The 15,750-nt window shown below is 36.4% G+C and overlaps 1 protein-coding gene across 1 annotated transcript; it reads left to right on the top strand.

The window, feature by feature from the left end:
• The first annotated feature begins 391 nt into the window (after window positions 1-391).
• Window positions 392-14,461, top strand: LOC117319136 (adenylosuccinate lyase-like). The gene is made up of 13 exons (XM_033873985.1): window positions 392-797; window positions 2,664-2,867; window positions 3,257-3,301; window positions 4,692-4,771; window positions 5,205-5,376; window positions 6,069-6,115; window positions 6,393-6,483; window positions 7,736-7,805; window positions 8,668-8,815; window positions 10,806-10,896; window positions 11,418-11,507; window positions 11,917-12,093; window positions 13,190-14,461. Exons 1-13 carry the CDS (start codon window positions 570-572, stop codon window positions 13,274-13,276), a joined length of 1,530 nt encoding a protein of 509 aa, XP_033729876.1. The 5' UTR covers window positions 392-569; the 3' UTR covers window positions 13,277-14,461.
• The last annotated feature ends 1,289 nt before the right edge of the window (window positions 14,462-15,750 follow it).

The following is a 15,750-nucleotide window of genomic DNA, read 5'->3' as shown; positions in this document are numbered from 1 at the left end:
AGTGTACTGTTGTGGAACGAGGCGCCTGTTTAACGTTGATCCCACTCTGTTATTCCTGATACATATTGAACACACTAACGTAGATCCTACCCGACACTTAAGTAAACAGGGCATTTCCAATTATCTCTTAATTGGATATTGACACGCTGACTTCTTCTACCGCTAATTGGCACTGTTAACACTTTAAGAATAAAACCGATTCCACGTCATTTTCAGCTAGGATAAAATCCAATGAAGCGTGTCATTCAACCAATTTAATTATTGTTTGGGCAACAGGAAATTAAATTATTGTTTACTCTTTGGCGATAAATAATTATATCATAGAGAGATGTTTTAGAGCAAGGATTAATTTATACTCCAGTTGACAGTCAGCCTACCTGTTTCCCATGGGAAGAGAGATGTAACGATATGCTGATTAGCGGTGACGAGGGAATCAATAATGTATATATACTGAGCACGGGACAACAGACCCGGTCTAGAGAGTCACAGGACCGTTATACCAGGTGCAAACATTTCAGGTGTATGTAGCATTTTCGATACATTCTAAATTGCCGTATTTACCAGAAATAATGGATTCCCCGAGAGTTCGCCAGACTTACACAAGTCGACTTTCGAGTAACAGCAGAGTGGACGTAAATGCCTCCATGGACATGAACAATGTTCCTCCCGAACATCTAAAGTACCGATCACCACTTGTTTCCCGGTACGCTAGCCCAGAGATGGCGTACAACTTCAGCGAAATGAAGAAGTTTTCCACATGGCGAAGACTTTGGACGTGGTTGGCGACAGCTGAACACGTAAGTCATATTGGGTTTTTGTATATAAGGGGGGTCCACTAATGATGTTGATATGAAATTATATGTTTCAAGTATTCAACATCGAAAACCCATCAAAAATATAAATGCTGATGCAATTTAAATTGTTTATTTGGACGGGCTTTCTGTTCAAGCCACCCAATCATACATATTAAGCAATAATTTAGCCATTTCTTGTCCTCAAGTGCTGAGAAAGAAATATTCCGATCAATAAATTAGTCAATCAGAGAGAAGAGCGAAAACAGCATAATAATTATTTTGCATATATGTAAGTTCCCCATGGTCGCTATTTGTGTAGGTTTAAATTTTAAACGGCTCGGAAGAACACAATGGCTAACATGCAATTTTTACGTGTACTTGCGAGTATCAGCTATTGTTCTTACCCCAAATTGTAATTATCACGAATCAATCAAGGAATGATAATCAAATTTTCATATTCATGATGAAGAAATTCATGATTTATCCCGATCTTGATGAAAATTGAATGTATATGACTGCACATCTACAGAAAATTTTGTTCAAAGGATAATGAACATACATTTAATTATTGATTAAGATTGGAGACAGAGATGTAGATGAGGAAAACTAGGAGAGGAGACCAGGTGTTTCGGAATGATAAGTACCCCATGCTGTCGTATCAATAAATATAGACCAATTCAAGCAATGTCCTACTTCTAAATGAGAACCGGGGTAGTTACAAGGAAGCCTCTAGGCAATCCAAAATAATAGAAATGTCGTCTTCATATCATCAAAGGATTTTTGAGTCCATGATGGCGAACAATAACTTTTGGACACAATCTTCCTCAGCTTGTGTCTTTCGACACCAAATATGTATTTGCCATCAGCACAGCATTCGACTTTCTATGCACTGGATTTTTATACCTTATTCTGAATAGTTCCCATTGCAAGCTTTATAAACTATGTACATAAAAATCCATATAGATCTACTGGACTATGAAATATTATAAGTTTAACATATAACGTAATATTAGGTACTTCGTAAGATTTGTTTTGATTCTTGAAAGAAGTATTATAAACAAACAAAATTCATAAATATAAACGAAATGGCACTTCGAACTCAGTAATTAAAAAAACTCGAGGTCATTTAAAAAATTACAAAATGACACCAGTTTTTCTGGGAATGTAACCGTCTCCTTCATCGACGACGACCGCAATGTAAATCTAGGTCAACTCTAAGTAATGTCAGGCTTTAATAATGAGAAACGGGGTAGTGTCATTGGAACCAACAGGCATAACAGCAGGTCTATATTCATATCTCACAAGGACATATCCTGGTGCCGACCGTAAAACGTTCCATATACCACATACCACGTGTATACTCTTTTATAAAAAACTTTTAAATAAATCATGGTTCTATGCTTCATATATTTTATTATTGAAATATAGATCGATACATTTTTTATTTGTTTTTATATCTGGTAGTTTCATCGTTCCATTCCCGAAGATACTATCGAAATAAATATATATAATCAATACTAACGAACTAATTATGTCTGTCGATGTATTTTGTTCTATAAGGTTTTGCTTCAATGACATCTCAACATCACTCGTGCTTGCAATGTAAAGTATATACTTATCTAGATCTAATGAACGAGATTTTCCGTTACACCGTATGCCACGTTGAAATCGTTGTTAATTATGACACCTATTCAGAATACACCCACGTAACTTATATTCTTTCAAAATATACAGACTTGTAAAACATTTGACGGTGAAATTCTAGTGTCATTTGCCGGCTTATACTCTATCAATAAATTCACATCTCAGAGTGCTATTTACTTGTATGCCTTTTGTAAAATCTTTTCAAGTACTTTAATCTGTTAACAGAACCTGGGACTAGATATTACAGAGGAACAGATTTCACAAATGGAACAAAACATCAATAACATTGACTTCGAAAGAGCCACACAGGAAGAGAAACGAGTACGTCATGATGTCATGGCGCACGTATATACGTTCGGCGCGTGCTGTCCTTCTGCCGCTCCCATAATACATTTGGGCGCCACTTCCGCCTACGTTGGAGACAACACTGTGCGTATTACAAAGCTAAAGATCCTAATTTATCAGATAGGAAACATATATAATAAATACGGTTTAACCATATGTTTAATTTGATTCGTGAATATTTGGTTTGCTAAAATGTTGCATATTTGCAACAACAGAGGGCGTATGACGACGATATGTCGATTGAGGCGAGGAACAGGTTAAAACCCACTTCATTTTCTTTCACTGTTTGATTAAGCAATAGGCTGTTAATTACATTTAAATGTTTAAAACCTTATACTTTTTCTCGTTTTTACAACACACGCATTTTAACCCATTAAGTAGATATTTACTTGTGAACACTGGTAATTCTCTCTTTTAAGCAATAGATAACCAACTAAAACGATTATTTCCTCATCATGTGTTTTAAATTGTAGGACTTGATAGTCATGAGAGATGGCTTCGACATTTTATTACCCAAAGTAAGTAGGACAACGATTACAGATTTTTTTTCTTATCTTTTTTTTTTTTTTTTTTAGATTATATGACATTGCATTTCAGAATGACACGTTTTATTTCATTCCACATTCTTACAGGGAAAATTAACAGGAAACACGTGATGTATCTTATATAAAATGGGGTAAGAGAGATATCCCGAACACGTTAGGACTATAATGCTGCTTTGGAATAAAAAATAGTGTACAAACGTGTCCAAATAGAAATTGTACATTTTAATTTGGCATATATGGAACAATGATATTCAATTTGTGGAATTCTATATAGATCTAGCTACATCAAGTTACCAACGTTCGCACGGTCCTATTTCGTCACATAGTTTGCGTTATTTTGTACTAAAGGGTTGACATATTTGCGTACATTTCATAATCGATAAGAATTAAGCCAAACATAGAAATAAAATTTCGCTCCAAGCAGAATCTATAAGTTTACCCAATAATTCGCATAAAGTCTATGGTCCAGTGACCCTTCAATTCCGCTATGTTTAGGGGATCTGTATTAGATGTGGGCATTGTCACTGATTTTAAGTCATTAGAAGGAGTTTTGATAAGGTCGGAACAAAAAGGAATTGAAAAAGATAAATAAATATTAATAAAAATGAGATGAAGGTTTATCCCGGCCATATGATTGCGCGAGACTGGCTTCGTTAAAACTCTTTGCCAGATATTATGTGGTCCCTATAAATAAAGCGAACATTCACCTTATACACATTTAAATAATAATCTACTGTTCGATGGCGACATCTAGATTAAATGATACGGTATACGAGTTTGCTTCATTAGGAATCATGGCATATTAGAAGACAGCAAATAGCCATCTCTCTTTCCTTTTTCTTCAGACGAGTTACTAGTATGTTAAACGGCTACAAATAGTGAAAAGCTTATTTTCGTAACCTTGCTATGTATATAATGTTTTTAGCAACAAGGTAATGTTAAGGTAATTTCCCGAACACGCTCAATATTTTTGTCGCGTTTCAATTAGTCCCTTAATGAAAAATGAAAAAGAAATTTGAGGAAATATCTTTTCAATTGTAAATTAAGAATCATGTAGTACGAAAAAATGCTAATTGATTATGTACTAAATATACACAATAAATGTATACATTGATGAGATAATGTAAAAAAAGTACATAATGTTGAGTGAGACATGTTCAATGCATATCCAAACACATTTATCAGGACTTGGCACGAATTTCCAAGCCACGGTCCATAAATACGGACATGGACTGTGGAACGGAAATTCGTGATGAATACCTGTGAACATGCGCTAGCATGAATGATCCAATATTTTAGTCGATTATGTTTTAATCTACAATAACATATTAACCGTATCTCGATGTATGGTGTTTATACATAGCTGGCCCGGTGTATACAAAGGCTGTCTGTCTTTGCCAAAGAGTACAAAGGTCAACCGTGCCTATCTTATACTCATCTACAGTAAGTATACACTTTTTATATATCATATTGTAATTCGCTGATATCCGCCATTGGTTCATATCAAAAATACTTATATTTCTTTTGACATTGATTTCATTTACCATGCAATCGGGAATCCTCGACACTTTCCGTAAACGAGAATATTTGTTTGCGGGGAAGGTCGAAGATTTCCGATTGCCAACGAAGGTTGTAGGAATGGGTAGAATGGTAAGTACAATGTAGGTTAACGTTTCAATGTGATAAGGTAAAGAAACTTTCATTGAGATATTTCCCCTGAAGTATTGAACCAATGTTTTTCTTTCTGATGACTACCCGATATGGAATAGCATCTTTTCGTGACGTCACCGTAATCCTATTTACTTATTTGTCTTTCATTTCTAAAACAATTATCAATCTATGGAATTTTACAAAAGAACTCACTGTAATTTTCCAGACCGGCCCAACTCACCACTGTGGGGAAAAGAGCGTGTATTTGGGTACAAGACCTTTTAATGGACGTTCGGAACTTGGAGACAGTACGGAACAACATCCGGTTTAGGGGAGTTAAGGGGACAACAGGCACACAGGCAAGCTTTCTATCCCTGTTTGACGGCAACGATGAAAAGGTAGGCTCTACTTTGCATGGATTTTCATTTCAAAATTATTTGATAAGTTAAATCTAACGTGAATTGGACAACAGGGTATGCCTATACAACCCCTCTCCCTTAGGATATATAGATTTTTAACATTAATAGCATTATAATTTAATCTTTATTTTTTATTAATACTGTGGGATTTTTCTTTCTTTTTTTGGGATAAAATTCGAAGTTCGATAAATGGCAACTAAAACATGCACACTAATATTTTTTTATATGTTCACATAGACATGTATATTAAGATAATTATATTTGTATTCAATTCTGCATGGATAAATGCTATTCTTTTCATACAACTAAATGGAATGATCCCCTATGCAGTTTAAGTATATACATTATTTCTTATTGTATTACATTTCGAATGGCATTTTCTTCCGAATGTGGGCTGCGGCCTCAAAGTGAAAGTATATTGACAGCATTCCCCTATCCAGTTTAATTGTATTTACATTATTTCTTATTTCAATATATCAATATCCAACTAAAGCATTATATTTCGAAGGATATCTTCCTTCGAATATAGCCTCAAAGTGATAAGATATTGCCAGTGTAAATGTTTAAGGTTTCAATGCACAGATTATGGCGGTATAACGAAGGTTTACTCGACAGCTGTCATTAAAAATGAAGCGTGCATTTAAAAAATGGTGTCATATTTAACGTTGCAGGTTGAAATATTAGATAAATTAGTAACGGAAGCTGCTGGTTTTGTAAAGTAAGTATGTTCCTCCTTTATTTTGATAATGTAAGGAATTCAATAACGAGGAGAACCTACCAAAATATCCAATAAAAATTACTAGAGCATGAACACAGGGAAATATTTCCGTCGACGGGAAGGACTCAGCTCAATATCTTATGAAAAGTGTTCACAAATTGTTAAAACAAAAAGGAAAATATCCCCACTTTGGTGAGTGGTTGCAATTTCAACATAACAATTAATATCGGATGTGTTTTTTCCAAATTCCATACGTAATGATTATCATATGTTTTAGACATTTCATGATCTGTGGTCAGACATACAGCAGAAAGGTGGACGTGGACTGTCTGAGTACGTTAGCCAGTATGGGATCTACTGTGCACAAGGTAAGGCAGAGGTTATTAGTTTGTACATGGCAGGAACATGTGATGACGATAGTCAAGGGAGGATATTACAGCTACAGGGTATAATGTGTGAACTAGTGTCTAGTGGGGAGGGGACGCCAAAGGACGGGGTCATATGTGAACTGGTGTCTAGCGGGAAGGGGACGACGACAGAAGTGGTCATATGAGAACTGGTGTCCAGTGGGGAGGGGACGCCGAAAGATGGGGTCATTTGGGAACGGGGGTATAGTCGTTATAGTGGGGTATTGTGGGTATTGTGGGGCTGGACACCAACAGGAAAGAAGTGTAAATGATACCAATAGAACAGTACAATGATCACAAAGAAATAAAAGCTTATTGGAGTTTGCTTTGGGGAAGCAGATTTGTTTTCTTTTGAATGTCCCTTAGGCAGAAGACATCGACTAAATCTGCAATTCTAGCATGCTGGCAGAGCGCAATAACCGCCGTCATAATTGCATGGTCGTAAGAGGCGACTAAATTTGGGATATTATCTTTTTCTCGTCATTCTAAACAATTATATTCTTTCAAATATCTCCCTTGACACTGCTTCATCCATGTGAGGAAGCCTTTAGATTCTGTCCGTGACCGAGACATACTAGGGTCTATCAAAATGGTGGTTTCTACTCTCAGTATATCAGGAATGGGGACACTGATCTGCGCGTCAGTATGATATGCGCTTCAAGTTGGACGACTAGTTCACACAGTCAGTATAATGTGGCCGAGTGGGACGGAGTATCCTGCTGGGTGTCTTCGGTATAATGCTTAATGAGGTAGCAGTAAAAAGTCGACATTAGCTCCACTTTATCACTTAACGACAAACACAAACATACCAAAGCATTCGAAAACACACGCAGATACTACACGCATGTATTTGTCATACAGGGAGGCTGTCCTTCAATGGCAGTATTTTTGACAGGACGTTAAACAATACAAACCAAACCACACCCAATTCTGCAATTGGTTGACTTTTGGTAGTCTTCTATGATCAACACTAACACTAATAAATGCTTAATCTAGTTCTTGAATAAATACATTTCATTTATTTGCTTAAAACACGTGATCTGTTCTTCTTTAACGTAATATTTTGAAATCTGCCTTACTGTCTCGACATTAACCATAAAAGGCAGTAAGAAGCTGCTAAATGACTTGACAAAATCCACACTAGTGAATAACACATTGAAAGTTGACATGTGCTAAACGTGTCCATTGACTATGATATATTAAACTTTTGTAGATATGTACGGACATTCGGTTACTGGCGAGCTTCAAAGAGGTAGAGGAACCCTTTGACAAGGAACAAACAGGTAACTTGTATATTTCTTTGTTATTATTCATGTTTCTGTACTGGGCTGTTATTCCATTGACTGATTTGTGATATAAACAACTCGTGGAAGGAATAATGCCCGATACATGTAATGTCAGCGTTCATATGTTTGAGCTTTTATTTCAGCGCGTTCCAAAATTTAACTGATTAGCGCCTGACGATGACTTGGCGCAAGCAAAATAATTGTCAGTAGAAAAACAAGCATTAAACTGCATTTCGGGTTACAGGACGCCTACATCCGGAACTCCTCGGGTTTTTCCCTTCAAAATAGCAAACCCGAGCATGATCTGAATGAGGACGCCTACTGAACTACAGGACACGGGGGCTTGGCACGATTTTCCAAATGATGGTCCATATATATATGTATTATGGTGTCAAGTTGACACCATAATACATATATATATATGGACCATCATTTGGAAAATCGTGCCAAGCCCCTGTGCTACAGGGGAATACATGAGCCGTTATCATATGAATTTTTAGTGTATTATGTACATATGCTGTATAAAATGTCTAGCTGACACAATTATGTAATGTTATTGCCAATGACAATCCGTTGAACTTTTTATCTGGCGAAATACATATTGATTGTTATTTCGTGACCGAAGAACGTTCATTGTTACTGGCATTACAGCCGTGAGTTGATTTTCTCTAATAAATAATGCATCGGCTTTGATGTTTAATTTGATAGGCGGCCACAAATCAGTCGCTGAAAAATCAATTTTACAAATTTATTGATCTCATAAATCATCCGTGTTTTTTTATTACGTCACATTTTTATTAAGTTAATAAGTTCACATCCTGTTAAATGTTGATGTTGTGATTGTATACAATATTGACAGGGTCTAGTGGTGTACCGTACAAACGTAACCCTATGAGGAGTGAGCGTTGCTGTGCCTTGGCGCGTCACCTGATGTGTCTGGTCCAGGACCCGCTAATGACAGCGTCTGTTCAATGGATGGAACGGACACTTGATGACAGTGCTAATAGGTCTGTTATGCTATTCATGCATAATTTACACTTCACAAGATAAATAACTCCATATGATGAATATCTTCTCCTTGGGAATAACTCAGATTATTGACGATCATTCTATTTGAAGGAACTTTGCAGATGCATGAGGAGTGTTCTTACAGTTCCTGTTCTGTTTGTAGTTGTTTGTTTATTTGTTTGTTTTGTTTTGTAATTGTACAAAAACAGGTGTTTTTCTCGTGCATGAGGTTTCAAGGGCTACGTATTTGTACTGTTGATGCTGGCAGGTTTGTGGAAAATCAAATTCGTACGTGACCTTTTTAGCCATTGTTTATTTCAATGCAAACGAATGATCGTTTGGGTTGGTCATCTTGGGATCTATTGCTAAGTGTCAGTGTACTATCGTTGTGTCATGGGAACAAAAGCTGGGGGCTTAATATACAGATTCAATATCTTTAAATTATAGAGATATTTCAGCAAGGTAGAATATTTTCCTAAGTATATTAGGTCCGACAAGATTTTGCTTATGCATTTGCTAATATTCAGCAACATACAATATACAATCCTTTCTGAGTGCCTCAGTCAAGTTCAAACCGATTATCATATCATGCAATGTGCATAAAAGAACTTAAGTGTGTCAATTTTTAAGTCGAGGACTGGATGGGAGTCCGTGAAACAATTTCAAAATTATTTTCTTGTTTCATTACTGAAACAAGGCATTAAGATAAACGTCCAGTGTAGGGCCAATCTTATCTTCATATCGGGTTTCTTCCTGAAATAGAAATGAGAATCTGTTTCCTAGAAACAAAAACATGTTTGCCTCCGCTGCCAGGATATCCCTAAACCGGAATATACTTCTGGGCAATACTTTAACACTTTGTCCAATGACGCATGACGCGAGCATAAACTTGATAAATAATGGTAAGAGCGTAGTTTAACTGTAAACCAATAGTTATCATAAAGGCTAAATGCATACAAAACAAAATCACGAATTAATTAACTTGTTACGGATGTGCTGCTGGTTCCATATTTGTTTATACATGTATTAAATTTAGACAAGATCAGTACCGCATGTTTCAGAACAAATGTCAAAACTTTAAATGATCAAGGTAATGTCAGTATATGAGTCGATTCCATATTACGACGACTTCAATCAAACTTTTATTAATTTTGTATCGGAAAAAAACTGCATAACGTCCGTTTGACGGTTTAAAGACGCATTATCTTTCTCAGTAATGCAGGGATGAGAAGGGTTCAATAAAGGTATCTATGTTGTTTTAACCAGTGATATTTCCTTTCTATGTAATGCGGATGTTAGACAGTTTTGAAGAATGTATATTTTGTATTAACCAGTGATCTTACCTTTTTATACGCCCGACGAAAGTATTATGTTATCATATTGGTGGGCGGGCACATATGTTGTCCGGACCATAACTCCAATACTACTCGACCCAGGCTCTCGATACTTGATACAAATATACATCTTGATGATGAGCCAGAGTGTCGCATACCAAAATCATGCCCCTTACCCCCGTATTTGTGGAGTAATTCCCCTTTGATGATTTTACTTGTCCGGACCATAACTCCAGTACTACTCGACCCAGGCTCTCCATACTTGACACAAATATACATATTGATGAGCCGGAGTGTCGCATACCGAAATTATGCCCCTTATCCCCGTATTTGTGGAGTTATTTCCCCTTTAATGATTTTACTTGTCGCACCATAACTCCAGTACTACTCGACCCAGGCTCTCAATACTTGACACAAATATACATCTTGATGAGCCGGATCATTGCAACCTGTAAAACTACCTCCTTCCAAGTGTCAAATATTGCGCCGGGTGTATGTTGTGGCCCTCCAACGGGCCCTTGTTACGTAATGCGGGGATTAGAAAATTTCATTGAAGGAATATATTATGCTTTACTTAGTAATGCGTAATGCGGATGTTAGACAGTTTTGAAGAAGGTGTGTTTTGTATTTATCAGTGAGCTTTCCCTTATTCCAGGAGAGTTTGTTTGGCAGAAGCCTTCCTCACGGCAGACATAGTTCTCAGTACTCTCCACAACATCTCGGATGGATTGGTGGTCTACCCAAACGTGAGGACACATCAGTGTTATGTAACAATTTGTACTACAATTGTAACTAAAATGAGTGTAAAAAGAATTTTCTTGACTATAACATTAGGGGGGGGGGGGGGGGGGGGTCTATATTCGTTGTTTTATCATGTGTCATGCTTGTCAATATATAGAATTGGACAAAGGGAGGTAACTCTTGTAGATCATAATGCAATACGTATCGTATCATCTGTATACTTGTCATATATGTCCAACCAATTTTCATTTTCATAAACTAATATTATGTGCTGCATTTATCAATATGCCAATGTAGCATTAAGATGGACACCTGTGGAAAATTATTGTCAAAGTTTGATACAAAGGTCTAACCAATGTTGAACAACACCTTGCTGACAGAAAGCCGTTTTCCCCGACACCAAAACATGTAACTTCACATAATTCGTTGTCTCTTTAATTGTAAAGAAATTAAAAAAAAAATAAAAACAGATTTCTGACCGAATTTTTTATCAGAGTTGAATAAAAGTTTTTATTTGTTTTGAAAGGTAATAGAAAGACGAATCAGACAGGAATTACCATTTATGGCGACTGACGTGATCCTAAAGGCAATGGTCAAGGCTGGTGCGAACAAACAGGTTAGTCTTCCGGTTATTTGCTTTGCTCTTCCGGTGTTATTGTTTTAAAGGGATATGGCATACTCAATGGTATTTTGATATCATTACATTTTACATAAAACCTTCTGACGCTCTCAAGACATTGCATCTCTTAAATGCCATTCTTACTAAAATTACACCAATCGCATCTGTTAGGATATTGTATCACAAGTTCCCAATCCAGGGTCATATGTATCTGTATATGTATTGTATGTATCCAGGTATATTGACTGCGGGTTGGAATCCTCGGGCCCGTACTTCAGCAGGCCTGCAATGTTTAGCTTTATATATATACGTAAAATTAAGGAAAACTACTGAAATAAGTGAGCATTTAATGAAACGACATCATTTTATTGTTATATACTAATTACAAATAATCATATACTGGCAGGAATGTCAAGAGAAAATTCACGCTATATCCCAAGAGTCCGGAATTGAAATAAAGCAATATGGTGGTGAAAACGACTTTCTGGAACGGATTAGAAAATCTTCATATTTCCAACCTATTTACCACGACCTCGATGACCTATTAGATCCCAAGAATTTCATTGGCCGAGCTCCAAACCAGGTAAAGTGGTGGACATAATTTGAAGATCTTAGATAATACATAGGAGATGGTTTAAACCACGGTAAGTTGAGTCCGATATTTTGATTTGAACCCCGCTGTGTTGCTGGGAGCAGGTTTGAACCCATTTATGTTTTTGAGATTGGGTATGAACCCGCAAACCCGGTGTGTTGGTTGGAGTGGGTTTGAACCCCTTGATGTACAAAGATATATAGAGAAAAAATCGGGACTGAAAACAAGTGCCCGTAATAGCGGGGTGGTCGTAATTTTGAGGTGGTCGTAAGGTGAGAATGAACCCCGGAAACCCGGGGTGTTAGTGGTGGCGGATTCGAATCATGGTACGTTGGTTAGAGCGGTTTTGTTCAAAGACATCGATACGGATAGATGCCAAACAAAAATCTTAATTTGGTAGACATTCATTTGTTGTAAGTAAGATCAGCCACATATTCAAGATTGATACGTGTAATATAGAAAATTATCACTCCAGACTTAACCCATGCATGAGCGACGAAAGAAATGCATGCTTATCGTAAGTGGCGAATGATTATGAGAGCCCTATGCAGAGTTGTGGGTGGTTTCTCCTTTGTCTTTTGTTACTTGGTCATTGGGGAGTCCAGTGATTAGACTCCAAATATTCTCCGCTGTCTTCTAAGATCCGCTGCTCACATTGCAATACTTGAGATCTTTATATTTGATTGTTCTTTCTGTTTTTTTCACTTCTTTCCTCTATTCTGTCTTTCCGTGATTTCTTTTCTTCTTTAATGCCCTCCTTGACACCCGTTCCCATATGATCCAGCTGTTGGTATCTCATTGACACCCGTTCCCATATGACCCAGCTGTTGATGTCTCCTTGACACCCGTTCCTTTATGACCCGGCTGTTGATGTCTCCTGGATACCCGTTCCCATATGACCCGGCTGTTGGTATCTCATTGACATCCGTTCCCATATGACATCCGTTCCCATATGACATCCGTTCCCATATGACCCGGCTGTTGATGTCTCCTTGACACCCGTTCCCATATGACTGGCTGTTGATGTCTCGTTAAACCCATAAAAACAAGACATATTAGACTAACTGTTGTTTATGGTATTTTACAGGTAAGCAGATTCCTGGAAGAGGAAGTGAAACCAATCATAGTAACATATGCCAACATAATGGATGACATCGCACAACTTGACCTTTAACCTGGGACAGTCTCTCTGCAAAAATCTAATGTTCGTCTAACCTTGTTTCGCCATAATATTTCGCAAAAATCTGAGGTCAAAAAGTAAAAACAACAAAAAACAAAATAAAAAAAAACAAACAAAAAGACGCATTCTGTGTGATCCAACGTTTAATACAACTGAAATCTCGCGATTTAAATTGGTTAATCTGAAAATGATCGAGCGACTTCCTCAGTGTTTTAAAGAATTAAAAATGAGCTGACAGTTATCATGATTACAGCGATCGAATAGCAATGCCGGTCACTTGAAATCCTCAATTAAGGATTTAACAGAATAAAACCACACATCGTGCACTACAATCCCCATCTATATGTGTTAAAGCCAGAACATTATTTGATTTCCTTTCACTCGTGTTCCTTCCTGGCAGAATAGTTCCAATACAATCAATAGAGAAGTATTTTTAAAATGTTACATCTAAGTCTGCTATCTTGAGGGTAAAAACGATGCGGAAAGGAACAAAGGTATCACTCTGGAAAGTCATTACTAAACCCTTGCGGTAAATCTTGGGAAGATATTTCAACTGTGCAAATGTTGACAGAAAAACAGAAATAGTTATTTGCATGATTTAAAATGCTAACCATAACCTTATATCATTGTTAGTAAATGTTGATCGTACTTCCAGTGACATCTTCAATTACAAGGAGGTTGTTTTATCCAATTGGTAAATTTTGGGGAGTTTTAAGCGAAAAAGCATTACTTACTCTTCTACTTTAAAAGGAATACCGATAATGACGAGAAAATAGCCATCTTTACATTAATACGACAGATTTACTCTCAAAATAAACCACATTCTTCGAGTATTATGTCCTGATAATTACCAATTCGACCCGAACTATCACTCATTACCGCAAAGACATACAGTATTTGTATGCGATACGCTTTTGTCCTCTACATTTCGGCGTTAGTTTCATTACATGTAGGTACAAACACTCGTATCATCATCGTTTGGACATTACTTCATCAATAGAAATTGTGCATGCTTCTGATGTCCGAACGAAGGAATGTCCCTTTAAAGAATCGCCACCTTCTAATATTATGGGTTGGTAAAATTATTATATTGTTTTAATGAATTGTTGTATAATTTAAACTATTTGTTAATTTGTGCAAAGTACATTGTATCTGTAATAAATGTCAAGCTAAGTATTCGATGTGGTTTTTATTATTCTTTCTTTGATCTCAGAATATTTTCCGAACTCAAATAAAGTAGGAGTGTTAGACAACATATTCATCAGTTTGTATGAGTAAACATAAATGAGCATTCTAACTGCTCGTGTTACGTCACAGAAATCAACTAATGTCATGTCACACTTTGGTATCAATAATCGCTTGGTATATTTACTATTGTTCATTGAATAATCTGATTATCTCCGGTCTAATTAATAAAGTCCACGTGGTGATACAAACAAAAATGTGTATCTGACTTAAATATAGTCCTTTGTGTCAGATCTACTCATGTCCATGAAAAATGTTATTACTCAAATACAGCGCCAAAACGAAAATGGTAGAAAACAAGAACTGGAAGAGAATTAAAATCCCAGGTATTCAGATATCATTTCTCTCCTAACTTAATTCGTGCAATAAGTCATATGACGAAAGAACCTGTCATATGTGGAAAACTGTCCAAAATACTATATTTCCAGAGGTCTCTTATTTTCACTGTTGGGATTCGAATGAGTATTGATATCAATATCTGTTTGCATATAGTTTACCAAATGCTGTTTTAATTGCTTTGTTAGTGTGAGGATAATCATAACACGTAGATGTAATTGAGAAGTATATTTGCAGGTGGTAGACACATTTGCAATTATCGTTACTTATGTTACATAATTGAACATCTAAGGAAAGGAAGAAAACACTTGTAAAGATATCATAAACAAACATAATTCCAAGTAAATATCCATGTGGTACAGTTTATAACGGAGAGAGAACAACACATGTATTAAATTGACAGTTTATGAAGGAGAGAGAACAGCACATGTATTAAATTTACAGTTTACTAACGGAGAGAGAACAGGACATGTATTAAATTTACAGTTTATAACGGAGAGAGAACAGGACATGTATTAAAGTTACAGTTTATAAAGGAGAGAGAACAGCACAGGTATTAAATTTACAGTTTATAACGGAGAGAGAACAGGACATGTATTAAATTGACAGTTTATAACGAGAGAGAACAGCACATGTATTAAATTGACAGTTTATAACGAGAGAGAACAGCACGTGTATTAAATTGACAGTTTATAACGGAGAGAGAACAGCACATGTATTAAATTGACAGTTTATAACGGACAGAGAACAGCACATGTATTAAATTGACAGTTTATAACGAGAGAGAACAGCACATGTGTTAAATTTACAGTTTATAACGGAGAGAGAACAGCACATGTAATAAAGTTACAGTTTATAACGGAGAGAGAACAGCACATGTATTAAAA

The sequence above is a fragment of the Pecten maximus genome, unplaced genomic scaffold, assembly GCF_902652985.1.
Source record: "Pecten maximus unplaced genomic scaffold, xPecMax1.1, whole genome shotgun sequence".
NCBI classification, from domain to species: domain Eukaryota; kingdom Metazoa; phylum Mollusca; class Bivalvia; order Pectinida; family Pectinidae; genus Pecten; species Pecten maximus.
Note: the sequence above shows the minus strand (reverse complement) of the source record. Positions and strands in the feature narration are given on the sequence as shown.

Coding starts and splice junctions, on each gene's coding strand:
- LOC117319136 (XM_033873985.1), top strand. CDS start 570: ATGGATTCCCCGAGAGTTCGCCAGACTTACACAAGTCGACTTTCGAGT. Junction 3,302..4,691: donor TCGACATTTTATTACCCAAA/GTAAGTAGGACA, acceptor GTTTATACATAG/CTGGCCCGGTGTATACAAAG. Junction 10,897..11,417: donor GATTGGTGGTCTACCCAAAC/GTGAGGACACAT, acceptor TTGTTTTGAAAG/GTAATAGAAAGACGAATCAG.